The 24,788-nt window shown below is 45.7% G+C and overlaps 5 protein-coding genes across 5 annotated transcripts; 2 read left to right on the top strand and 3 right to left on the bottom strand.

Annotated features, from left to right (window-relative positions):
* Positions 1-2,016: 2,016 nt before the first annotated feature.
* LOC134368252 (histone H2B-like) lies at positions 2,017-2,448 on the top strand. The gene has a single exon (XM_063084799.1). It carries the CDS (start codon positions 2,017-2,019, stop codon positions 2,446-2,448), a length of 432 nt encoding a protein of 143 aa, XP_062940869.1.
* A 4,671-nt stretch (positions 2,449-7,119) lies between these two features.
* On the bottom strand, positions 7,120-8,230 carry LOC134367566 (thymosin beta-15A). Its single transcript, XM_063084312.1, has 2 exons — positions 8,131-8,230; positions 7,120-7,157 (listed from the first exon to the last, which is right to left on the bottom strand). The coding sequence occupies exons 1-2, from the start codon at positions 8,228-8,230 to the stop codon at positions 7,120-7,122; spliced, it is 138 nt and encodes a 45-aa protein (XP_062940382.1).
* Positions 8,231-12,077: 3,847 nt separating this feature from the next.
* LOC134368251 (histone H2A-Bbd type 2/3-like) lies at positions 12,078-12,537 on the bottom strand. Its single transcript, XM_063084798.1, has 2 exons — positions 12,493-12,537; positions 12,078-12,374 (listed from the first exon to the last, which is right to left on the bottom strand). The coding sequence occupies exons 1-2, from the start codon at positions 12,535-12,537 to the stop codon at positions 12,078-12,080; spliced, it is 342 nt and encodes a 113-aa protein (XP_062940868.1).
* Positions 12,538-17,898: 5,361 nt separating this feature from the next.
* LOC134368250 (histone H2B-like) lies at positions 17,899-18,330 on the top strand. The gene has a single exon (XM_063084797.1). It carries the CDS (start codon positions 17,899-17,901, stop codon positions 18,328-18,330), a length of 432 nt encoding a protein of 143 aa, XP_062940867.1.
* Positions 18,331-23,000: 4,670 nt separating this feature from the next.
* On the bottom strand, positions 23,001-24,111 carry LOC134367520 (thymosin beta-15A). The gene is made up of 2 exons (XM_063084261.1): positions 24,012-24,111; positions 23,001-23,038 (listed from the first exon to the last, which is right to left on the bottom strand). The coding sequence occupies exons 1-2, from the start codon at positions 24,109-24,111 to the stop codon at positions 23,001-23,003; spliced, it is 138 nt and encodes a 45-aa protein (XP_062940331.1).
* Positions 24,112-24,788: the final 677 nt, after the last annotated feature.

The raw sequence follows: 24,788 nt of genomic DNA, 5'->3' as shown, positions 1-24,788 counted from the left end.
AAATCAACATGATTAAAAGCATAAAACCATTCAAACAAAACAACAAACAGCAGTCAAGGACTCAGACCTATTTAATGACACAATTCCCCTCAACTGCAAGTCCAAACATTTCAGGAGGCTTCTAATTGGTTCAGCCTGGGACACCTCATCCAACAGGTCCCTCCCATCATCCCCATTGCACATAGACGCAAAACATGATGTTTTACCTTTCTAAAAAAAAAAAAATGTATATATATTTCCACACACATTATATTGCCTGGCAATGAACAGAATTGGTAAAATCTGAATGAATTAAACTAGTAACTTCAGTTTCTAAAGAAGGTGGATTAGATATTGTTTCTTGACATTTTTGACTCAGTTATTTCTCTCCTGTGTTTCAGTCCTCAAATATATATCCACAGTCACACACACACACACACACACACACACACACACATAGTATTTATACACACACACACAAACACACATATACACATACACATATACATATGTGTCTGTATACATGTAAAAATGAATATATATGTGTGTACATACAAATATATACATATACATATATATATATATATATATTTATATTTATATATACATTTGTTTTTTTTTAAATTTCTGGCCGGTGCTGGAATCCTCAAACTCATGGAGAATAAATAACGAACTGTAAGCATCCATATGGGGAACATAGTAGGAGCAGGACAAACATCCTGCATCAAACGTTTTTGGCATTCTCAGTATTATGGAGTACATACAGAAACACAAAGGAGGACCCAACCGATCACAGAAATAACTAAGGAGAAAATTTCAAGAAGCAATACCTATCCCTAGGCTTTCTAGAAACTGAAGTTACTATTTTAACTCGTTCAGTTTTATCCAGTTATGTTCCTCTCCAGTCTATAATCTTTGGGTTTAGAAAGCACAAACCTTCATGACTTGCATTTATGCATAATAGGGATGATGGAAGGTCCAATCAGAGCAGCTCAAGCCCCAGTCTGTTCTCAGTCAGGCAATGAGGAACCTGTAGCCACGGAGTCATAGCCACCGGCTCACCATGGAACCGGGTTTCCCAAGAGAGCCAATCAAAATTTTCCTGGACTCTTCAGCCTTGGAGTTGAGGTGGAAGCAGCTCCTGATGGAATGGGTGTGATTCTTTGCCTGAGGGCTCATTTACTGTGATTTGTACTATATGGTTGTTTATTGTCTTTTCTTTCTTTCTTTCTTTCTTTCTTTCTTTCTTTCTTTCTTTCTTTCTGTGACAAGTTCCTTGATGACCTCCATTTCTCTAATTCTTCTTCATTCTGTACTGGTTCCGTATTTGGGGTTCATTTTTCCACAAATACATTTAAGGAATAAATTTTCTCGAACTGTCCGATTTTTGAAAAGCACGTGATTTTAAACTATTTCTTGACTGTCTCTTACCTTTTGGGTGACTTACTGCAAAATTAGACCAATACCTTTTTTCTCTTTCAATCAAGGGCTGTTCTATGTATTCAGCAATGCTAGAATGTAGGGTACTTTTTCGGATCTAAGTATCATTAGGAGTGTGACTACAAACCTGGTAAATGCTGAATTTTCTTATGTAGGTCTAAATACCCCAGTTGTGTTTGATTTCACTCTTTACAAACGGTAGTTTTTTACTCCGTTATCCTGATTCATTGAGGGTTTCGATCAGAACCGGAGGCGGGAGGTGGACCGACACATCTCCACGTCCAGGAGCCCTCTGCTGGCCGTGCCACAGCCTTCCTGTGTGGGTTCTCTTGCTGTGAATTTCTGTATGGGACCAGACAGGCAGCTTGCAGGGCTCCAGACGCTCACTGTGATTGGTGGAGGGACCGCCAGCAGGAGGACCGTGCAGTCCCAGCGCACTCCGCTAGGCTCACTCACGCGCTCCCTGTGTGCCCTGACACCCAGTCAGAAGTCGAGGTCACGCATGACGTGAGGCAAGGCAGCGACTATAAAAAGGGCTCCCCGCCTGGCAGCAGCGCCATCGTCGGTGCCTCCTAGCTCTTGGGGGTTGCCTGAGGGATGGCGGAGCCTGCCTCTGCCCCGTCTCCGGAGGAAGGTGTCAGCACCCAGGCGCCTGAGAAGGGCGCTCCGACGGCCCTGAAACAGAAGAAGCCCAGGCGCCATCGCCGCCGCAGCCGCCGTCACACCCGCTGCCGCCGCGGCCGCCGCGGCGAGGACAGTTTCGCCACCTATTTCCCCAGGGTTCTGAAGCTGGTCCACGACGGCCTCAGCCTGTCCCAGCAGGCCGTGAACGTCATGGACTCGTGCATTAGCGACCTCTTCGAGCGCCTCGCCGAAGAGGCCGGCCGCCTGGCCCGTTACAACCAGCGCTGCACCCTCACCTCACAGGACATCCAGGCCGCCGTGCACCTGCTGCTGACCGGGGAGCTCCGCAAGCATGCCGTGACCGAGGGCACCAGGGCTGTGCTCAGGTTCACCATGAGCACATGAGCCGCCTCCTGCTCGCGGGCACGGCCCCCCAAAGGCTCTTTTCAGAGCCGCCTCAGATGACCCGAAAGACCTGTAACCACTTAATTTATCGTGCTATTTGTGGCTTCCTCAAAATCCGAGTAAATTTTCTGTTCTTCTGTTGCTTTTTGTTCTGTGTGACCTAAAATAATTTTCTAGAGTTTTCCGTGAGTACTGATCTCCTACATATCCTCTAAGGAAAAGTGATTTTAAGAAATCAACACGATTAGGAAATGATGACTGCGCTATGGGTGTTTGTGGTTTCCGTTTGGAAATTCAGAAATCAAGTAGAAACATCAGCAAAGCACCAAAATGACGTTGGGAATTGTAGACAGGGAACAAAATGGGACTGACACAGATGAAATGTCTGTGGGACAAGGGACGACTGGGTTTGAGGACTAGAAGGGAACAGAACGTATGACTACTTTCTTCAGTAGCTGATGGACGAAAATGTGGCACCTCCTGGTGCGGTTTGCAGAGAAAACCAACTGAAGGGAAGAGTCAGCGCTTACGTAATTGACAAACTGTTGATATTCATTACATATAGAAATTATAATTTTGCTATGTTGGATTAAATAAAATATATTATTAAAACTTTAAAATAAATAACACATCCTAAGCATCTATATGCGGAATAGAGTATTAACAGGACGATAACACTCCAGTCAACCTTTTTTTCCGCATTAACTTTATTACTTAGCCCATTAGAAACACACGTGAGGAAACAAAACACAGCATAGAAAAAATTAAATCCAAGAGTTCCACAACAGTACTTATTCCTAGGCTTTCTAGAAACTGAAGTCACTACTTTACTAGTAACTAGCAACTAGTTCCTAGCAGCTAGTTACTACGAACTGGTGACTAGCGCTCCTGGACGTCAAGGGACCTGGCTGCCCATCCCCTACATCCAGTCCTTATTTAAAACCCTCAATGAATCTGGAACAAAACGTGGAAAAGCCCAGGTTTTCATAGTGAAAACTAACCGATAGGGGATATTTTAAAATATGCAACCTGTGTAAAGTGTAAAATAAATCTATTCAAAACTCTTAGATGCTGAAAAGGAGAGCACATTTTAGAACTGGTGACTACATATTAGAGCTCCTGTGTAAAAAAAAAACTTTTTCTAAATGCTTTCAAATTTACTTTTCAATGAAAACTCCTAACAGAGGAAAAGGGAATCGATTATGTGGCAATGTTTTAAAATCAAAAGATTCTGTGGTAATTTAATTCAATCACAGGACTTCCATACACTTGTGCACATATAAATTACAGAAATCGATCCAATTATATGATATACAAACTCGAGCGTTATGTATAATAAAAACAATGAAGGACAGTTATATTAGTGTTGACAATGTGGTTCACAGTAAAGAATGCTGGGAAGCCAGCAGCAAGCCACCTGCCACCTGCCAGAAAACTACCCACTGCAGGGAGAGGAGCAAATGGGAACAAGGAGGTCAAGGGGTACAAATCAGGAATTGGGCCAATGAATACGTCTGGAGATCCAAAGTACAGCAGGACGACTATTGTTAATAATGTTGTGTTTGATTCTGAAACTTTACCAAGACAGTAGATTTTAGATTCTCTTAGCATACAAGGGTAGAAGGTGATGAAGATGGTCATTTGTTTGACTGTAGTAATCTCTTCACTATGTATATGCGTACGAGCCAGAGCCATCGTGTCGTACACTTTAACTATAAGGAAGAAAGAAATAAAAAAAGGAAGACTAATACACATTGGCAGCACGCCCCCTGACCCCTGCCCTCAAACTGCCACGGGCACACCTTCGGAGGGCTCCAGGATTTACGGGCCGACTGGGGTGGCTCTGAAAACAGCCTTCGGGGGCGATGCTCGGGGGCGGGAGGCAGCTCAGGTGCTCATGGGGAACCTGAGCTTGGCCTTGGTGACCTCGGACATGGCGTGCTTGGCGACTGTGCCAGCATTGTGCTAAGCACTTGACGGGGAGTACCTCAACTACTTTTCACCACATCCCCTTGAAGGAAACAGTGTTATCATCTCCATTTCTATGGATGAAGAAACTGAACCACAATAGATTGTCACTTGCCCGAGATCATACCGGTTGAAACTTCCCAAGGCAAGGATCAAACATATTCCTATGCATTTGAGAGACGAAGGGCAAGATATTTTTCTCAGGTGTGAATATGCGATGGTTACATTCTAGGGCATTCCTAAAACTCACTTGCCTGTGCAGTTTCTTGAGAATTTTAAGTGATGACACTAAATGAGGTTTTTGACCCTTTGCAAAGATGAAGTCGTCGTGACATACGATTTGGCTGATTTTTGTCTTTGGATTAACTTGCAGCATATATATTATGGCTTTCCAGCTTTTTGCCATTTTCTGTTCTTTGCAATTAAGGACATGTCGGCCTATGTACACTGACAGGATACAGGTGTCAAAGCATGGACCAGGTATTTTCAAAAGATGTAGACATGCATAAGAAAATCCACTTAACTCCAGGCTTTTCTTTTTTCCCGTAAATGTAACTGCTACAAGAAGACCTTCGGATGGTTGGTTTTGCAAATAATAAATGGATTCAGGGCTCTGAAACCTCAATCCCGGATGCTTGGGAAAAAAACCTCCCTCTGCTTGGAAAGACAAGTGAACCTAGTCACTCACTACAAGATTAGGCCCATGTGATTTACTTGAGAAATGCAGGGCAAAACTACTTCCAGTGAGCAATCGTTCTTCCCGTCTTATTTCTGTAGGAGCGTTCACTTAGAAACTATGTGACTTCCCCTCCCACCACATACCTCTCACTTGCTCCCACTCAGTTTATCATTTACACTGCCCTGGGAGGAATCAATCCTTTAAAAAAAAAAATGACGGTTACCAGGTGCAACTAAAAACTGGGAGTTTTCGTCCCATCCCCAGCTCACCTGACATGCTTTCCTTTAGGCATCTGAAATGGGCCTAATCTTGAGCTGGATTAGTGTGCTAATGCACACGTTACTGAGTCTGTCGTGGACGTACAGCATCTTTATCAAGCTGCAAATGGCAAACTGAAAGGAGAGCAAATGGGCTGGATGACAGAATCGGGATCCAGGGACCTGATAATGGCTAAACTTGTGTCCGTCCGTCTAAAGTGCAACCGTTATGGGTCCCCATCTGTGTAACTTGGGTCCAAATGCTCTGAAAAGGTCAGCTGGAGAAGACTTGGACGTATGGGGGCAGGAAAACAACAGCTGACTTCAAATACTGGAGGATGGATTAACCACGCTGTATGGGTCTCCAGCATGCTCTCCTAGGATTATGGCATAGAAGTTACAGGCAGGCAGGGAAGCGTGTAAGCAGCATGTCAGTGTAAGGGACTGAGTGACTCTACTGGGCAATTGCTTCAGGCAGATGGTAAGGTAGTGATGACCAACATGGTGACCTCCAGGGCTCAAATCTTCTGGTTACCCTAAGCTCTGAGATTGTGTCACCTCAACCACACTTTACCTTAGTTGACCCACCTGCTGTTTTGCTTGTGGAAATTTGTGCTAGAGCAGAGAAAACACCTTCCACTTTCTGTAACCCCAGTGAGTATTTAAGGATGTGAGCCCCTAGAAAGAGGGAGGTAAGATAATAGTTGAGGTTGCAAATAGGTATGGACGGTATAATCCCTTATGGTGGGAAGATACCTATAGTAATAGATCACAGAGGGGCCCAGCCCTTGTAGCCTCATTTAACCTTAATGACTTCCTAAAAAGTCTATCTCCAGGTAGAGTCGCATTGAGGGGTAGACCTTCAAAATATGAATTTGGTGTGGTGGGGGTGGGGGAACACCATACGGTCCACAGCACTTATGCTCACCATGAAACCAAAAATGCTTGCTTCAGGAGACAGTAAATTCTGTTCAGTAGAAGAACCAGATCAGAGGTTCAGTGTTACAGGTCATCAGTGGGCATCAGATATCTGAGTTGACGCTCAACTGAAGATGTGATGTGCTCAGTACAGTGCGTGTTAACAAGTGCCTCCCGCGCCCTTTCCATCCAACCCCAAGCTTAGGTGCCCCCTCCCATTCAGTCGGAAAACACTTTCCAGAAGGCAAGACAGCCCAGCTTGAATTTCAGTTCTTATTCAGCTTGAGTGGGTCACTTCAGACCCTGTGTTTGTCTTTCTTCACTCTGAGATAAGGGGCTTAGTCCACTGCTGAAGAGGTTTTCCTTCAACCGTTTTGTTTGGCGAAAAAGGGTACCCTTGTGTACTTTTCCTTCCTTAGAAGAAATGAAGTCGAGAGCCGCCAGATAATGACTGTATTTATTATTTCATTACTACATTGGAAATAAAAACAAACTGTGAGAAGTTGCAGAAGCATGCAACTTCATGAAGATAATGAAGCAATGGAGGCACCCATTGCAGAAGGTTAAACCTGGCTTATCCTGCTGGGGGTGAAAGGGCTACACACACAAGGGTCAACACTGGTGAGATTATTCGCAACATCTGCCATCTGGAATTTACACACCAACGGCAAGTTTGAAAGCACACTTCAGGAAACTTTGGTTCCACCTGACCTTTTAGCCAGGGAATAGAAATGAGAGGACAGCAGAAGATGCCTAAAATCGCTACAAACACAACGGTTTGCAAAAAACAAGCATAAAACCAAGGCTCTCGGGCAATGTTGAAATTTCCTCTTGGGAGGAGATCCCGTTTTACGATGTCTGAGCACACTGTTTCTCCTGCTGGATCGCTGAGGGGAAAAACAAAACAAAACAAAAAATATATATATCACTAAGAGTATTTTCCTAAGATTTAATTCAGTTTCTTACAAAACAGCTTTAGGTAAGTCATGGAAGGCTGCCATACATGCTTTTAATTGAGAATGCTAAGGCACTAACCACAAATGCTCACAGCGGGGTGCATGTGTGCACGTGTGTGCATGTTTACCACTCGAACATTCATTAGAATCTACTTCAATTGCAGTTTTTTTGGTTTTTGCTTTCATTCGAGAGGCAGATTTGTGTTGTTGACAGTTTTTCGATAGATTATTTGAGACCGAGGAGGAAGTGAAGCATTTTGCTCACGTTTATCTCTGACGATACCATTTGGAAGTTATACACTTTGAGATAATTTTCACTAATTTCGGAACTCTCAAATAACGCACACATGACAGAAAATGCCCCTCAGCTGTTGTGAATATGCTTGGAGTTTCTCCAGCTGTCTGTTACTCTGGAGGGCAAAACTGATCCCTTAAGTCTGGGAGCCTCAAGTGCACCCAAGATCGAAACTCGTTCTGCATCCCTATCTTGTCATCAGATTGGAGAAGGCCCAGACCGCAGAGCTGGCATGGTTCTTTAGGCATGAGATAATGGACTCAAATTTCTAGATGCATAAAAATGCCAAATAACTAAAAGTAGACAGAAGTAAGGTTTTTCTAGTGCTAAGTCCAATGTTTAAGATTGGTTTCAATGTGTGTTTTAGTAATTTTCCAACAGGGAAGTGGTTTTTACTTCCCCATTACTACTAGGGCCTATCATGTGCGAACCATTTATATAATCCAAAGAAGGAGACAACTCTTTGATAGTTGTCATGGCTGCATAAAATAAAATGGTACTCTAATAATTACTTCCTCGATAGTAAAAATTACTAGAAGATAGGTTTATTCACTGAAGATACCAACTTTCACCATTGTCTGTCTCAGCTAGAAACCCTCCATGACTTACTTTCCTTTGAGGGAAGAGTATTTTTTTCCTCGGTATGAGTTTTCTTCAGTTTTGACTTGTCAAACTTCTCCACCTCCGACAAGTCTGGCTTATCACTCATCTTGACTAAAAGAAAGACCGAAAACAATTTCTTTTAAGAAACTTCCCTGGCAGAACTATCGTCAGACAAAGTAGTAACAGTCATAAATGTTCAAACGTAATAGTCATGTATATTTTACCTACTGATCTTCCACAGGAAAACACCAGCGCATCTTAGAAGAATTCTATTTTCATTACTTTGAAATTCACTTCAATACCCCTATTCTGATAAGCAGAAAATGCCCTGAGATCAGGATACACTAGAAACCAAGACGCTCTAGAAACCCGGAGCCAACATGTCCGACTCTTTTAAAATCACAGCAAAGGTACAATGGAGGTAAGAGAAGCACAGGAACAATTAGGGGTCGAAGAATATAATAAAAACTTGGTTCAACCAGTCAATGATTTTCTAATAGATCACAGCACTATCTAAGAATCTTCGCTGTCTGTTCAATTACCGGGGGGTGGGGGGGGGTGGGGTGGCGACGGCATTTTTCTTGGAGGATGGGGAGCAGCACACAAAAAGGGGTGGCCAAAGTTGTACTAATTTCTTTCCATTTTAAATGCCCCCAAACAGTAGATTAAGGTGCTGCAATAAGAGAGGGGAGAGGATTTAATCCGGTCGTAACTGGTTACTCGTCCTATACTAGCCCCTTGTGGCAGCGGTTTGTAAACACTGTAAGAAGGGGCAGCTAATTAGGATCAGACTCACGACTTCAGCAGAATGGGATACGCTAAATACACAGTCTTATTTCACCACGTTTTCTCTGTCAAGGGCGAGGCAAGGAGACAAGGCTCAGAAGAGTCTTGCTGTGGACCTGATGAAATGCCTTGCGGCGGCCTCTGAACATTCTAGGTTCGTCCAGAACAAAGAATAAGAGACCCCAGAAACCGGAAGGCGGAGCTCTCCTGCGCATGTCTGTTCCCACCCTGGTGGGGCGAGACACGTCTAGCGACCAGAGTAGAACAGAGACGCCCCCAAGCGGCCAGTAGTTTCAAACACGTCCCCTCCATTCAGTTGACCTTACCCTATGACCCTCCCGTGCCAAGCGCTCAGAAGCCAACCTCAAAGCTGGGGAAACCGGGACAAACAAATAACAGGGCCGGGCGCACAGGCCACTTTGACAGGAGCATCTTGCTTTCATTGGAAAATAACTGTCATCCTGGTCGGGCGCCCAGCCGAAGGGCCACGGGAGGGGAGGGAGCGAGGGGCCAGGCCCAGAGGGCCCATTCCGGGCGAGCCCTCAACTCCGCTTCGTCCTCGAAGCCTCCGACCTGCACTTCTTCCGCGGACCGGCCGGCCGCTTTGGGGGTCCGCCCCTCGGGCCTTCCAGGGCCCGACCCCCGGGAGGGCTCGGCATCTCGCACAGGAGGCGCGCCGAGGGCAGACAAAGGCACGAGTCTCGCCCCGCGGCGCTGACGGGAAAAGCCAACCCCAATCCGGGCCCCTAGGGCTCCCGAAGGCGCGACAGCCCCGCCACGGAGTCCCTGCGTGCTCCCGTCCCCATCGTCCTCTGGCCCCAGCGGGACCGCACCACCTCACCTGAGGGCTTGAAGACGCCTGAAGGATGCCCCTGGGGTGGAGAGAGCTGCTCACTGCCTTCGTGGTGTGCGTTCCCGCGCAGAAACCCGCACTTACAAGGCCCGGAGCAGGCCCCGCCCGCCCCCGCCCCCACCCCTATCATTGGCCGAGGTGTCCGGGTGAAAGGACGAGTCAACACCAGTTGATGACCCACCGGAGAGGGCTCGTTTATTAGGCGGCACACAAACATATACATAGGGTTTTTAGGGAAAGCTGATTGGCTTAAGATACAGTCCCTACTTAGCATACCGCATGGGGCTTGGGGGGTGAGCTGATTGGTGTACGATTCGCGCCGGTAGGAAGGAGAATACGGAAGGAAAGGGCAACCAGCGCCATGATGGGGTGTGGCCGAGAAGGACTTATGTGATCAGGGTGTGATCCCTTGGGGCATTTGGGTTCTTACACCGGGCCTCATTTCCCAGCCCCTACCTCCGCTTTAGCCTTGCAGGCCCGTTCCCCCATGTCTTCCCTCTACTTAGGACCTCACCCCAGGAACAGGGGCTTCATGATGTCCTAGCCGACCTCACCTTCCCAGACCCCATCACGGCCCTCTCTGATTGGCTCAGGGACCGCGGGCTCACATTCCTTGCCTCTCCCACTGCTTTAGGCCCGAGGGTCCTTATTCCTTTCATCCCGAGTACACTCACTCCTCCAAGATAATAGGGGCCTCTACCAGAAGCAGGCACATTTTGCCCAGTTACCTTTGAAGGTCTGGAACTCTGAGATCCAAGCCAGATGAGCTGTAGTCAAGCTCGCACAACTGTTTATAGCCATCGGACCCTAAGTAGGCCATGATGACCAAACAGTGGTATGGAAGCGTTGCTCAGCGCTGTCTGTTCTAATCCTTGCCCGGGTCATGGAGGAGGTGAGCGTGGGTGGTTCAGAGTCATTCACTCCCACAGCTGGACGTCTCTACGACAATGAGGCTCTCCTGGGCCAAAGCCACATTTTCAACTTTCTCAGCCACTGAACAAGAGAACAGTCACTTGATAATAACCACAGGAGAATCTACTAAGGCTATCCGTCTTTATATCTCCAATCCCTAGCACTTTGTTTGGCCCACAAGTGACCCTCGATGTAGACATGTCCGTAGATTAAAGTAACATAATAAATGCGTGATTTAGAGTCAGAAATTAACCCTGATATCTGTGTATAGTCGATTTTCAGTACAGGTTCCAAGACCATTCAGTGGGGGAAAAGAATAATCCCTGTCACAAATGGTGCTGTGACAACTGGATATCCACATGCAAAAGAGTGAACTTGGACTTCTATCTCACACCATGTATAAAAATTCATTCAAAATGGATGACAGATCTAAGGGCTGACACTCAAAAACTCTTAGAAAAATCACATCAAGGTACACCTCCATGACCAGGCCCTGGCAAGCATCACTCTCCTGTCGCAGGAAGAGGCGGACAGCCTGAGTGAGGGCCAGCTCCTCCATGGCCGGTGGAAGAGCGCCTGCTGGAAGCGTCCTACCGCCAGCTGGCAACAGGCCACATAGACAGCCACTCCTGGGCGCAGCCCCGGGACACCTGCCACGGTCCTGTCGCCCTGGTGATACGCAGAGAGCGGCATCTGAGGCGGGGCCTGGCCTGACCGCGCTGTTGCTAGGCTACAGCTTGCGTATCCCGGTAGCTAAGGGCGTCTCCCAGCCTCTCCCTCTGAACAAGGCCAAAACTAAACTCTTGACCCCCTGTGACCCCAGTTCCGCCTTTGGGGATTTCTGCATTGTTCCCACCCATCAATCACTCCTCTCTCTGGCAGTCAACGTCCCTGCCCCACTTGAGCCCTTGACTTGAGCTCCCATGCCACCTGAGGCTCCGTCCCCCTCCATAACATAACCCCTTTTGACATTCATCCTACCAGGACACCTCAGTCTTGGCCTTGAGCTCCACCCCAATGAACACCATCGTTCCGGTGACTAGCTCAGGGTCCACGTGGGAGCCTCCTGTGCCCCCGCCCCAGACAGCACCTCCCACACGGGGACACCAACCCCCATTGTCACCACGAGAGTCTGCTCCCCTGTGCCCTCCCTGTTCCCTGACCCTCGCCACTCCCTGCCCGTCCGTCCAACATTGGGTGTCTCACACCCCACTCTGACACAAAATTTATAGAGCAAGCCTGTGGGTACTTTCAAACACTTTAATGACACAAGGCGCCGAAGGCACAAGACAGGCCAGGGCTGTCCCGGCTGGCTGTGACGGAAGGGGCTGGCGCCGGGCTAGCAGGAGTAGACGGAGGATCGGTGGGCTGGTGAGGCCCCCTGGGTGCCAGGCGTCCACAGCTAGGCTGGGGCCACCTGGGAGATGGTTGTAGTCACGAAGAAGCCACTGAGCAGCGCGTTGCTGTGCACGGCCACGTCCAACAGCTCCAAGGTGATGCATCTCCTGCTGCTCCTCCGGGCCTCGTCGCTCGCCAGCTCCAAGACCTTGGCCGTCACGTACTCGACGATGGCACCTAGAAAGACCGGCGCACACGAACTCTGGCACTGGGCGTAGTGGCCCTCCCGCAGGAGGCGCTCCGTGTGGCTCACGGAGAATGTCAGCTCGGCTCGGTGGGCGCGAGAGCGGCAGCACGGCACCTATTGAGACCGGACGACCGTGGACGGCTCGTCCTCCTGCTCGGCATGCCGGGCCTTGGAGACGACCGATCAATCTGCGAGGTCTGGCTCGACTGGATGCCTCTCAAGATGTCGGTACTTGGCCCGTACTCCGTAACCTAGCTACCGCGACCCGGCCCCTCATTGGTCCGGAACAGGCTCGTGGCCGCGCACACTGGTGACGTCACTGCCCTCCAGTTGACCCCGAGGGAGCGGGCCTGGGCCTACAAACGGCCGGCCAGGGCAGGTGCAAGGCACCCGCACGCTCTCGCCCCTGGGCCCTCCCTCTGTGGCAGCGCTCGCCTTCTGTAGGACCCGAGCATCGCAGGCAAGATAAAGAAAGAGGGGTGGGGGACGGGTACGACATGGTGTCAAGTACATTCGTGATGTCGTGGAACAATCACAACCGTCTGCTTCCAAAGCATTTTCACCACCCCGCCAAGAAACCCCTGTACCCGTTAAGCACTCACTCCCCATGCTCGTCGTCCCCCCACCCCCGAGCACACACATACACACGCTCCCAATAAATAGCTCTTGGCAACCACTTATCTGCTTTCTGTCGACAGAGGTTTCCCCCATGTGGAGCTCTCCCTCCCATGGAACTCAACGCATGGCCTTCTGTGTCTGGCGGCTTTCACATAGTGTAATGTTTTCCTCATGGTACATCTACGTGGTAGCGTGAATCGGTACTTGCTTCCTTCCTTTTCACAGCTGAATAATAATCCATGGTATGGATGGACGACATTTAGTTTATCTATTTGTCCATTGATGGGCATTTGGGTTGTTTCCCCCTTTTGGCTATTGAGAATAGGGCACCTCTGAACGTTCATGTAGGAATCTTTGTTTGAACACCTGTTTCCATTTTCGAGAGACTACATCTAGTGCTATCCCTCCCTCTTCCAGGTCAGTGCTTCAGGGTCCATTAGCTGTCTCTTCGGTCCCTGCAGATCTTCCAGAGGCCCCACCCAGACCACAGGGCTGCTAAGAATGTTCCCACACACGTCTCCTTGTGTTCAGGCCACTAGGTAGTGTACCCAGCAATGGAACTGCTGCTGTCAGCAGTGTGTGCATCCTGCGCATTAATTAGTATTGCCAGATTGCTCTCCAAGATGGTCAGACCAATTTGTCCTCCTAATACCAGAGTGTGAGTCCCCACTAGTCACCAACATTTGATGCGGTCTGACCTTTTTAATTCTCACTGCTCCGACGGTGTGAAATAGTATGTCACTGTGGTTGTAGTAGGCATTTTCCAGGAGACTTGAGCGAGGTGGCACCTCTCCAATCGTGCTTCTTGTTGTTCTTTGTGATCGTTTGTGCTTGGTCTTCTGTAAAATGCCTGATCAAGGCTTCCTTCTTTTTAATCTTTTTAATCAGCACGTGGGCCATAAAATCCTCTCTCAGTAGCACTCACACATGCCCCACAAATTTTATTCTCACGCATCAATAAATATTTTTCAGTCCCTGTAATGATTTGTCCTTTGGCCCATTATTTCTTTAGAGTGATTTGTGTCATCCCAAACATTTGGTTTTGACAACATGGTTTGTCATTGATTCTTAAATGTACTGTAGTCAGAGAATGTGATATGTATTTGATACTTCTGGAATCTTGCTTGATGGCCGAGTACATGTTCTATGTGCATAAATATACATCAGGTGGATAAAACACATTCTCTAATTTCCGGGTTCATATTATCGCATTACTCCATTTCGTCAAGCAAGCTTGGTAGGTGTTTTATTTCTAAGTCCTTGTTACGTTTCGGCCACTTGCTTACAGGTGGCTGCAAATGTCTATATTTGGTGGTGACCTTCGCTACTCCTTATTGTCATTCAGTCAAGTGTTGACTTAAATAGTTTGAAGCTACCCTACCCAGTATAGGTCATCTTAAATTTATAATACCTCCCACATGAATTGAACATTTTATCCCAGGGGGACTATCTTTATCCTCAAGGAATCTCCGTTGACTTCAAGTCTATTTTTGCAATATGATATAGCTATGACAGCTTTCTTCAGCAAAGACCTGACTTAACGCTTATTCCACCATTAAAAAAAAAATTGGTGGGTTATTTTCTCTTCTTAATATTTTTTCTAGCTACGTTGGTACTCGTAATGTGTTATTTAAGCAGTAAAGGCACTTCCCGTAGCTTGTCTACGTAGTAAACCACACCACTGGATCCTAGATGTTCACTCAGTAAGTGCCCTTTTTCCTCACGCCCCTCCTGGAGTGAGTAATCAGATGCACTTGATTCCACTTAGGATCTTGAACCTCAAACCCCACTTTTCTTCTCTCTTTCTCAAATTTCATTAATATCGCTAGAGTGAGCAGGACCAAAGCCATGTTGGGACCTAAAACCACATGGGCTGTAAAAGAATGTAAAAGGACACAGTTTTTCCTTGGTAAGCATTTATTGGGGTTCCCTCCTTTCCCACAGTTATGTGATCTGTTGAACTGTGGTTATGGGGCAAGATGACAGTATTTACGTGGATGTAAAGTTGTTTTCCAGTCGGCCTGTGGCTGCAGACTTGCACGTACTTTTCAGACCCTGGGAAACCAAGGAAGACATCAGTAAAGCTATGGTGATTCCACTCTTCCAGCAGGACTCTGAGAAAACAGCAATGGCAAGAGGAGAATCCAGACAGAGTCTTGTTGAGAACAGGGACACAGGTCTGGGGGATGAGGCCATCATCTCCTTGATCCCATAGATGGAGGCCGCTTTCTCCATTCTAGATGGCTAGTGCCACCTCTTCTGTAACAAACCAGGCTGGGGAAGAGGTCCCCACTGCCCAGGGCTGAGAGTTTCATGCTGCTATCCCAGAGGGTCCAGAGGGCAGAGCAATGATTAAAGAGGACTGTTTTCAATCCCTTAAATCTAATGGAATTAGCCCTACTATGGTGCAAACCTGCTTAGGGCCCATAAACTCTAGTTTTCTTCTGATTTCTCACATTTGGAATGGTAATGTCTATTCTATGCCTGTCCCGCTACTGTTTTTGGAAACTGGTAATTTGCTGTCTGTTTTCGCAGGTTCAGGGATAAGGATAAATTCTGCCTCAGCATCAGTCACAACTGGAGTCTCACCCGTAGCAGATATATAAGATTTGTAGATGAGATTTTGGACTTAAAGTTGAACTGCAATGGGTTAAGATTTGGGGGCTGTAGGGAAGGTGTGAATGTATTTTTCATGGAAGTACATTAATTTTTTGGAGGGGCAGAAAGCTTAATATTCTTTATTGAATTGTACCCTCTCAAAATTCTTGTGTTGACCTTGTGACCCCCCAGTACTTCAGGAGGTGACCCTATTTTGGAGATAGTCTCTATAGAGGTAACTGTGTTTAAAGTGAAGTCGTGAGGGTCGGTCCTAACCCAATATGACTGGTGTGCTTATGAAGAGGGGCTATTTGGCATCCAGAACTGTGAGATGATAAATATATATTTTTTAAGTCACCGAGACTCTCAAATTTATTTACGACAGCTTTAGAAACTAATATAATATCTGTAAATCAACATGATTAAAAGCATAAAACCATTCAAACAAAACAACAAACAGCAGTCAAGGACTCAGACCTATTTAATGACACAATTCCCCTCAACTGCAAGTCCAAACATTTCAGGAGGCTTCTAATTGGTTCAGCCTGGGACACCTCATCCAACAGGTCCCTCCCATCATCCCCATTGCACATAGACGCAAAACATGATGTTTTACCTTTCTAAAAAAAAAAAAATGTATATATATTTCCACACACATTATATTGCCTGGCAATGAACAGAATTGGTAAAATCTGAATGAATTAAACTAGTAACTTCAGTTTCTAAAGAAGGTGGATTAGATATTGTTTCTTGACATTTTTGACTCAGTTATTTCTCTCCTGTGTTTCAGTCCTCAAATATATATCCACAGTCACACACACACACACACACACACACACACACACATAGTATTTATACACACACACACAAACACACATATACACATACACATATACATATGTGTCTGTATACATGTAAAAATGAATATATATGTGTGTACATACAAATATATACATATACATATATATATATATATATATTTATATTTATATATACATTTGTTTTTTTTTAAATTTCTGGCCGGTGCTGGAATCCTCAAACTCATGGAGAATAAATAACGAACTGTAAGCATCCATATGGGGAACATAGTAGGAGCAGGACAAACATCCTGCATCAAACGTTTTTGGCATTCTCAGTATTATGGAGTACATACAGAAACACAAAGGAGGACCCAACCGATCACAGAAATAACTAAGGAGAAAATTTCAAGAAGCAATACCTATCCCTAGGCTTTCTAGAAACTGAAGTTACTATTTTAACTCGTTCAGTTTTATCCAGTTATGTTCCTCTCCAGTCTATAATCTTTGGGTTTAGAAAGCACAAACCTTCATGACTTGCATTTATGCATAATAGGGATGATGGAAGGTCCAATCAGAGCAGCTCAAGCCCCAGTCTGTTCTCAGTCAGGCAATGAGGAACCTGTAGCCACGGAGTCATAGCCACCGGCTCACCATGGAACCGGGTTTCCCAAGAGAGCCAATCAAAATTTTCCTGGACTCTTCAGCCTTGGAGTTGAGGTGGAAGCAGCTCCTGATGGAATGGGTGTGATTCTTTGCCTGAGGGCTCATTTACTGTGATTTGTACTATATGGTTGTTTATTGTCTTTTCTTTCTTTCTTTCTTTCTTTCTTTCTTTCTTTCTTTCTTTCTGTGACAAGTTCCTTGATGACCTCCATTTCTCTAATTCTTCTTCATTCTGTACTGGTTCCGTATTTGGGGTTCATTTTTCCACAAATACATTTAAGGAATAAATTTTCTCGAACTGTCCGATTTTTGAAAAGCACGTGATTTTAAACTATTTCTTGACTGTCTCTTACCTTTTGGGTGACTTACTGCAAAATTAGACCAATACCTTTTTTCTCTTTCAATCAAGGGCTGTTCTATGTATTCAGCAATGCTAGAATGTAGGGTACTTTTTCGGATCTAAGTATCATTAGGAGTGTGACTACAAACCTGGTAAATGCTGAATTTTCTTATGTAGGTCTAAATACCCCAGTTGTGTTTGATTTCACTCTTTACAAACGGTAGTTTTTTACTCCGTTATCCTGATTCATTGAGGGTTTCGATCAGAACCGGAGGCGGGAGGTGGACCGACACATCTCCACGTCCAGGAGCCCTCTGCTGGCCGTGCCACAGCCTTCCTGTGTGGGTTCTCTTGCTGTGAATTTCTGTATGGGACCAGACAGGCAGCTTGCAGGGCTCCAGACGCTCACTGTGATTGGTGGAGGGACCGCCAGCAGGAGGACCGTGCAGTCCCAGCGCACTCCGCTAGGCTCACTCACGCGCTCCCTGTGTGCCCTGACACCCAGTCAGAAGTCGAGGTCACGCATGACGTGAGGCAAGGCAGCGACTATAAAAAGGGCTCCCCGCCTGGCAGCAGCGCCATCGTCGGTGCCTCCTAGCTCTTGGGGGTTGCCTGAGGGATGGCGGAGCCTGCCTCTGCCCCGTCTCCGGAGGAAGGTGTCAGCACCCAGGCGCCTGAGAAGGGCGCTCCGACGGCCCTGAAACAGAAGAAGCCCAGGCGCCATCGCCGCCGCAGCCGCCGTCACACCCGCTGCCGCCGCGGCCGCCGCGGCGAGGACAGTTTCGCCACCTATTTCCCCAGGGTTCTGAAGCTGGTCCACGACGGCCTCAGCCTGTCCCAGCAGGCCGTGAACGTCATGGACTCGTGCATTAGCGACCTCTTCGAGCGCCTCGCCGAAGAGGCCGGCCGCCTGGCCCGTTACAACCAGCGCTGCACCCTCACCTCACAGGACATCCAGGCCGCCGTGCACCTGCTGCTGACCGGGGAGCTCCGCAAGCATGCCGTGACCGAGGGCACCAGGGCTGTGCTCAGGTTCACCATGAGCACATGAGCCGCCTCCTGCTCGCGGGCACGGCCCCCCAAAGGCTCTTTTCAGAGCCGCCTCAGATGACCCGAAAGACCTGTAACCACTTAATTTATCGTGCTATTTGTGGCTTCCTCAAAATCCGAGTAAATTTTCTGTTCTTCTGTTGCTTTTTGTTCTGTGTGACCTAAAATAATTTTCTAAAGTTTTCCGTGAGTACTGATCTCCTACATATCCTCTAAGGAAAAGTGATTTTAAGAAATCAACACGATTAGGAAATGATGACTGCGCTATGGGTGTTTGTGGTTTCCGTTTGGAAATTCAGAAATCAAGTAGAAACATCAGCAAAGCACCAAAATGACGTTGGGAATTGTAGACAGGGAACAAAATGGGACTGACACAGATGAAATGTCTGTGGGACAAGGGACGACTGGGTTTGAGGACTAGAAGGGAACAGAACGCATGACTACTTTCTTCAGTAGTTGATGGACGAAAATGTGGCACCTCCTGGTGCGGTTTGCAGAGAAAACCAACTGAAGGGAAGAGTCAGCGCTTACGTAATTGACAAACTGTTGATATTCATTACATATAGAAATTATAATTTTGCTATGTTGGATTAAATAAAATATATTATTAAAACTTTAAAATAAATAACACATCCTAAGCATCTATATGCGGAATAGAGTATTAACAGGACGATAACACTCCAGTCAACCTTTTTTTCCGCATTAACTTTATTACTTAGCCCATTAGAAACACACGTGAGGAAACAAAACACAGCATAGAAAAAATTAAATCCAAGAGTTCCACAACAGTACTTATTCCTAGGCTTTCTAGAAACTGAAGTCACTACTTTACTAGTAACTAGCAACTAGTTCCTAGCAGCTAGTTACTACGAACTGGTGACTAGCGCTCCTGGACGTCAAGGGACCTGGCTGCCCATCCCCTACATCCAGTCCTTATTTAAAACCCTCAATGAATCTGGAACAAAAAGTGGAAAAGCCCAGGTTTTCATAGTGAAAACTAACCGATAGGGGATATTTTAAAATATGCAACCTGTGTAAAGTGTAAAATAAATCTATTCAAAACTCTTAGATGCTGAAAAGGAGAGCACATTTTAGAACTGGTGACTACATATTAGAGCTCCTGTGTAAAAATAAACTTTTTCTAAATGCTTTCAAATTTACTTTTCAATGAAAACTCCTAACAGAGGAAAAGGGAATCGATTATGTGGCAATGTTTTAAAATCAAAAGATTCTGTGGTAATTTAATTCAATCACAGGACTTCCATACACTTGTGCACATATAAATTACAGAAATCGATCCAATTATATGATATACAAACTCGAGCGTTATGTATAATAAAAACAATGAAGGACAGTTATATTAGTGTTGACAATGTGGTTCACAGTAAAGAATGCTGGGAAGCCAGCAGCAAGCCACCTGCCACCTGCCAGAAAACTACCCACTGCAGGGAGAGGAGCAAATGGGAACAAGGAGGTCAAGGGGTACAAATCAGGAATTGGGCCAATGAATACGTCTGGAGATCCAAAGTACAGCAGGACGACTATTGTTAATAATGTTGTGTTTGATTCTGAAACTTTACCAAGACAGTAGATTTTAGATTCTCTTAGCATACAAGGGTAGAAGGTGATGAAGATGGTCATTTGTTTGACTGTAGTAATCTCTTCACTATGTATATGCGTACGAGCCAGAGCCATCGTGTCGTACACTTTAACTATAAGGAAGAAAGAAATAAAAAAAGGAAGACTAATACACATTGGCAGCACGCCCCCTGACCCCTGCCCTCAAACTGCCACGGGCACACCTTCGGAGGGCTCCAGGATTTACGGGCCGACTGGGGTGGCTCTGAAAACAGCCTTCGGGGGCGATGCTCGGGGGCGGGAGGCAGCTCAGGTGCTCATGGGGAACCTGAGCTTGGCCTTGGTGACCTCGGACATGGCGTGCTTGGCGACTGTGCCAGCATTGTGCTAAGCACTTGACGGGGAGTACCTCAACTACTTTTCACCACATCCCCTTGAAGGAAACAGTGTTATCATCTCCATTTCCATGGATGAAGAAACTGAACCACAATAGATTGTCACTTGCCCGAGATCATACCGGTTGAAACTTCCCAAGGCAAGGATCAAACATATTCCTATGCATTTGAGAGACGAAGGGCAAGATATTTTTCTCAGGTGTGAATATGCGATGGTTACATTCTAGGGCATTCCTAAAACTCACTTGCCTGTGCAGTTTCTTGAGAATTTTAAGTGATGACACTAAATGAGGTTTTTGACCCTTTGCAAAGATGAAGTCGTCGTGACATACGATTTGGCTGATTTTTGTCTTTGGATTAACTTGCAGCATATATATTATGGCTTTCCAGCTTTTTGCCATTTTCTGTTCTTTGCAATTAAGGACATGTCGGCCTATGTACACTGACAGGATACAGGTGTCAAAGCATGGACCAGGTATTTTCAAAAGATGTAGACATGCATAAGAAAATCCACTTAACTCCAGGCTTTTCTTTTTTCCCGTAAATGTAACTGCTACAAGAAGACCTTCGGATGGTTGGTTTTGCAAATAATAAATGGATTCAGGGCTCTGAAACCTCAATCCCGGATGCTTGGGAAAAAAACCTCCCTCTGCTTGGAAAGACAAGTGAACCTAGTCACTCACTACAAGATTAGGCCCATGTGATTTACTTGAGAAATGCAGGGCAAAACTACTTCCAGTGAGCAATCGTTCTTCCCGTCTTATTTCTGTAGGAGCGTTCACTTAGAAACTATGTGACTTCCCCTCCCACCACATACCTCTCACTTGCTCCCACTCAGTTTATCATTTACACTGCCCTGGGAGGAATCAATCCTTTAAAAAAAAAAATGACGGTTACCAGGTGCAACTAAAAACTGGGAGTTTTCGTCCCATCCCCAGCTCACCTGACATGCTTTCCTTTAGGCATCTGAAATGGGCCTAATCTTGAGCTGGATTAGTGTGCTAATGCACACGTTACTGAGTCTGTCGTGGACGTACAGCATCTTTATCAAGCTGCAAATGGCAAACTGAAAGGAGAGCAAATGGGCTGGATGACAGAATCGGGATCCAGGGACCTGATAATGGCTAAACTTGTGTCCGTCCGTCTAAAGTGCAACCGTTATGGGTCCCCATCTGTGTAACTTGGGTCCAAATGCTCTGAAAAGGTCAGCTGGAGAAGACTTGGACGTATGGGGGCAGGAAAACAACAGCTGACTTCAAATACTGGAGGATGGATTAACCACGCTGTATGGGTCTCCAGCATGCTCTCCTAGGATTATGGCATAGAAGTTACAGGCAGGCAGGGAAGCGTGTAAGCAGCATGTCAGTGTAAGGGACTGAGTAACTCTACTGGGCAATTGCTTCAGGCAGATGGTAAGGTAGTGATGACCAACATGGTGACCTCCAGGGCTCAAATCTTCTGGTTACCCTAAGCTCTGAGATTGTGTCACCTCAACCACACTTTACCTTAGTTGACCCACCTGCTGTTTTGCTTGTGGAAATTTGTGCTAGAGCAGAGAAAACACCTTCCACTTTCTGTAACCCCAGTGAGTATTTAAGGATGTGAGCCCCTAGAAAGAGGGAGGTAAGATAATAGTTGAGGTTGCAAATAGGTATGGACGGTATAATCCCTTATGGTGGGAAGATACCTATAGTAATAGATCACAGAGGGGCCCAGCCCTTGTAGCCTCATTTAACCTTAATGACTTCCTAAAAAGTCTATCTCCAGGTAGAGTCGCATTGAGGGGTAGACCTTCAAAATATGAATTTGGTGTGGTGGGGGTGGGGGAACACCATACGGTCCACAGCACTTATGCTCACCATGAAACCAAAAATGCTTGCTTCAGGAGACAGTAAATTCTGTTCAGTAGAAGAACCAGATCAGAGGTTCAGTGTTACAGGTCATCAGTGGGCATCAGATATCTGAGTTGACGCTCAACTGAAGATGTGATGTGCTCAGTACAGTGCGTGTTAACAAGTGCCTCCCGCGCCCTTTCCATCCAACCCCAAGCTTAGGTGCCCCCTCCCATTCAGTCGGAAAACACTTTCCAGAAGGCAAGACAGCCCAGCTTGAATTTCAGTTCTTATTCAGCTTGAGTGGGTCACTTCAGACCCTGTGTTTGTCTTTCTTCACTCTGAGATAAGGGGCTTAGTCCACTGCTGAAGAGGTTTTCCTTCAACCGTTTTGTTTGGCGAAAAAGGGTACCCTTGTGTACTTTTCCTTCCTTAGAAGAAATGAAGTCGAGAGCCGCCAGATAATGACTGTATTTATTATTTCATTACTACATTGGAAATAAAAACAAACTGTGAGAAGTTGCAGAAGCATGCAACTTCATGAAGATAATGAAGCAATGGAGGCACCCATTGCAGAAGGTTAAACCTGGCTTATCCTGCTGGGGGTGAAAGGGCTACACACACAAGGGTCAACACTGGTGAGATTATTCGCAACATCTGCCATCTGGAATTTACACACCAACGGCAAGTTTGAAAGCACACTTCAGGAAACTTTGGTTCCACCTGACCTTTTAGCCAGGGAATAGAAATGAGAGGACAGCAGAAGATGCCTAAAATCGCTACAAACACAACGGTTTGCAAAAAACAAGCATAAAACCAAGGCTCTCGGGCAATGTTGAAATTTCCTCTTGGGAGGAGATCCCGTTTTACGATGTCTGAGCACACTGTTTCTCCTGCTGGATCGCTGAGGGGAAAAACAAAACAAAACAAAAAAAATATATATCACTAAGAGTATTTTCCTAAGATTTAATTCAGTTTCTTACAAAACAGCTTTAGGTAAGTCATGGAAGGCTGCCATACATGCTTTTAATTGAGAATGCTAAGGCACTAACCACAAATGCTCACAGCGGGGTGCATGTGTGCACGTGTGTGCATGTTTACCACTCGAACATTCATTAGAATCTACTTCAATTGCAGTTTTTTTGGTTTTTGCTTTCATTCGAGAGGCAGATTTGTGTTGTTGACAGTTTTTCGATAGATTATTTGAGACCGAGGAGGAAGTGAAGCATTTTGCTCACGTTTATCTCTGACGATACCATTTGGAAGTTATACACTTTGAGATAATTTTCACTAATTTCGGAACTCTCAAATAACGCACACATGACAGAAAATGCCCCTCAGCTGTTGTGAATATGCTTGGAGTTTCTCCAGCTGTCTGTTACTCTGGAGGGCAAAACTGATCCCTTAAGTCTGGGAGCCTCAAGTGCACCCAAGATCGAAACTCGTTCTGCATCCCTATCTTGTCACCAGATTGGAGAAGGCCCAGACCGCAGAGCTGGCATGGTTCTTTAGGCATGAGATAATGGACTCAAATTTCTAGATGCATAAAAATGCCAAATAACTAAAAGTAGACAGAAGTAAGGTTTTTCTAGTGCTAAGTCCAATGTTTAAGATTGGTTTCAATGTGTGTTTTAGTAATTTTCCAACAGGGAAGTGGTTTTTACTTCCCCATTACTACTAGGGCCTATCATGTGCGAACCATTTATATAATCCAAAGAAGGAGACAACTCTTTGATAGTTGTCATGGCTGCATAAAATAAAATGGTACTCTAATAATTACTTCCTCGATAGTAAAAATTACTAGAAGATAGGTTTATTCACTGAAGATACCAACTTTCACCATTGTCTGTCTCAGCTAGAAACCCTCCATGACTTACTTTCCTTTGAGGGAAGAGTATTTTTTTCCTCGGTATGAGTTTTCTTCAGTTTTGACTTGTCAAACTTCTCCACCTCCGACAAGTCTGGCTTATCACTCATCTTGACTAAAAGAAAGACCGAAAACAATTTCTTTTAAGAAACTTCCCTGGCAGAACTATCGTCAGACAAAGTAGTAACAGTCATAAATGTTCAAACGTAATAGTCATGTATATTTTACCTACTGATCTTCCACAGGAAAACACCAGCGCATCTTAGAAGAATTCTATTTTCATTACTTTGAAATTCACTTCAATACCCCTATTCTGATAAGCAGAAAATGCCCTGAGATCAGGATACACTAGAAACCAAGACGCTCTAGAAACCCGGAGCCAACATGTCCGACTCTTTTAAAATCACAGCAAAGGTACAATGGAGGTAAGAGAAGCACAGGAACAATTAGGGGTCGAAGAATATAATAAAAACTTGGTTCAACCAGTCAATGATTTTCTAATAGATCACAGCACTATCTAAGAATCTTCGCTGTCTGTTCAATTACCGGGGGGTGGGGGTGGGGTGGGGTGGCGACGGCATTTTTCTTGGAGGATGGGGAGCAGCACACAAAAAGGGGTGGCCGAAGTTGTACTAATTTCTTTCCATTTTAAATGCCCCCAAACAGTAGATTAAGGTGCTGCAATAAGAGAGGGGAGAGGATTTAATCCGGTCGTAACTGGTTACTCGTCTTATACTAGCCCCTTGTGGCAGCGGTTTGTAAACACTGTAAGAAGGGGCAGCTAATT

The sequence above is a fragment of the Cynocephalus volans genome, chromosome X (assembly GCF_027409185.1).
Source record: "Cynocephalus volans isolate mCynVol1 chromosome X, mCynVol1.pri, whole genome shotgun sequence".
In the NCBI taxonomy this organism is placed as follows: domain Eukaryota; kingdom Metazoa; phylum Chordata; class Mammalia; order Dermoptera; family Cynocephalidae; genus Cynocephalus; species Cynocephalus volans.
Note: the sequence above shows the minus strand (reverse complement) of the source record. Positions and strands in the feature narration are given on the sequence as shown.

What these genes read in the sequence shown, in the direction of transcription:
- LOC134368252 (XM_063084799.1), top strand. Translation starts at nt 2,017, where the DNA reads ATGGCGGAGCCTGCCTCTGCCCCGTCTCCGGAGGAAGGTGTCAGCACC.
- LOC134367566 (XM_063084312.1), bottom strand. Translation starts at nt 8,230, where the DNA reads ATGAGTGATAAGCCAGACTTGTCGGAGGTGGAGAAGTTTGACAAGTCA. An exon ending in TACTCTTCCCTCAAAGGAAA is followed by an intron (nt 7,158 to 8,130) that starts GTAAGTCATGGA and finishes TTTTCCCCTCAG; the next exon opens with CGATCCAGCAGGAGAAACAG.
- LOC134368251 (XM_063084798.1), bottom strand. Translation starts at nt 12,537, where the DNA reads ATGAGGGGCCGGGTCGCGGTAGCTAGGTTACGGAGTACGGGCCAA. An exon ending in GGTTACGGAGTACGGGCCAA is followed by an intron (nt 12,375 to 12,492) that starts GTACCGACATCT and finishes CGGTCTCAATAG; the next exon opens with GTGCCGTGCTGCCGCTCTCG.
- LOC134368250 (XM_063084797.1), top strand. Translation starts at nt 17,899, where the DNA reads ATGGCGGAGCCTGCCTCTGCCCCGTCTCCGGAGGAAGGTGTCAGCACC.
- LOC134367520 (XM_063084261.1), bottom strand. Translation starts at nt 24,111, where the DNA reads ATGAGTGATAAGCCAGACTTGTCGGAGGTGGAGAAGTTTGACAAGTCA. An exon ending in TACTCTTCCCTCAAAGGAAA is followed by an intron (nt 23,039 to 24,011) that starts GTAAGTCATGGA and finishes TTTTCCCCTCAG; the next exon opens with CGATCCAGCAGGAGAAACAG.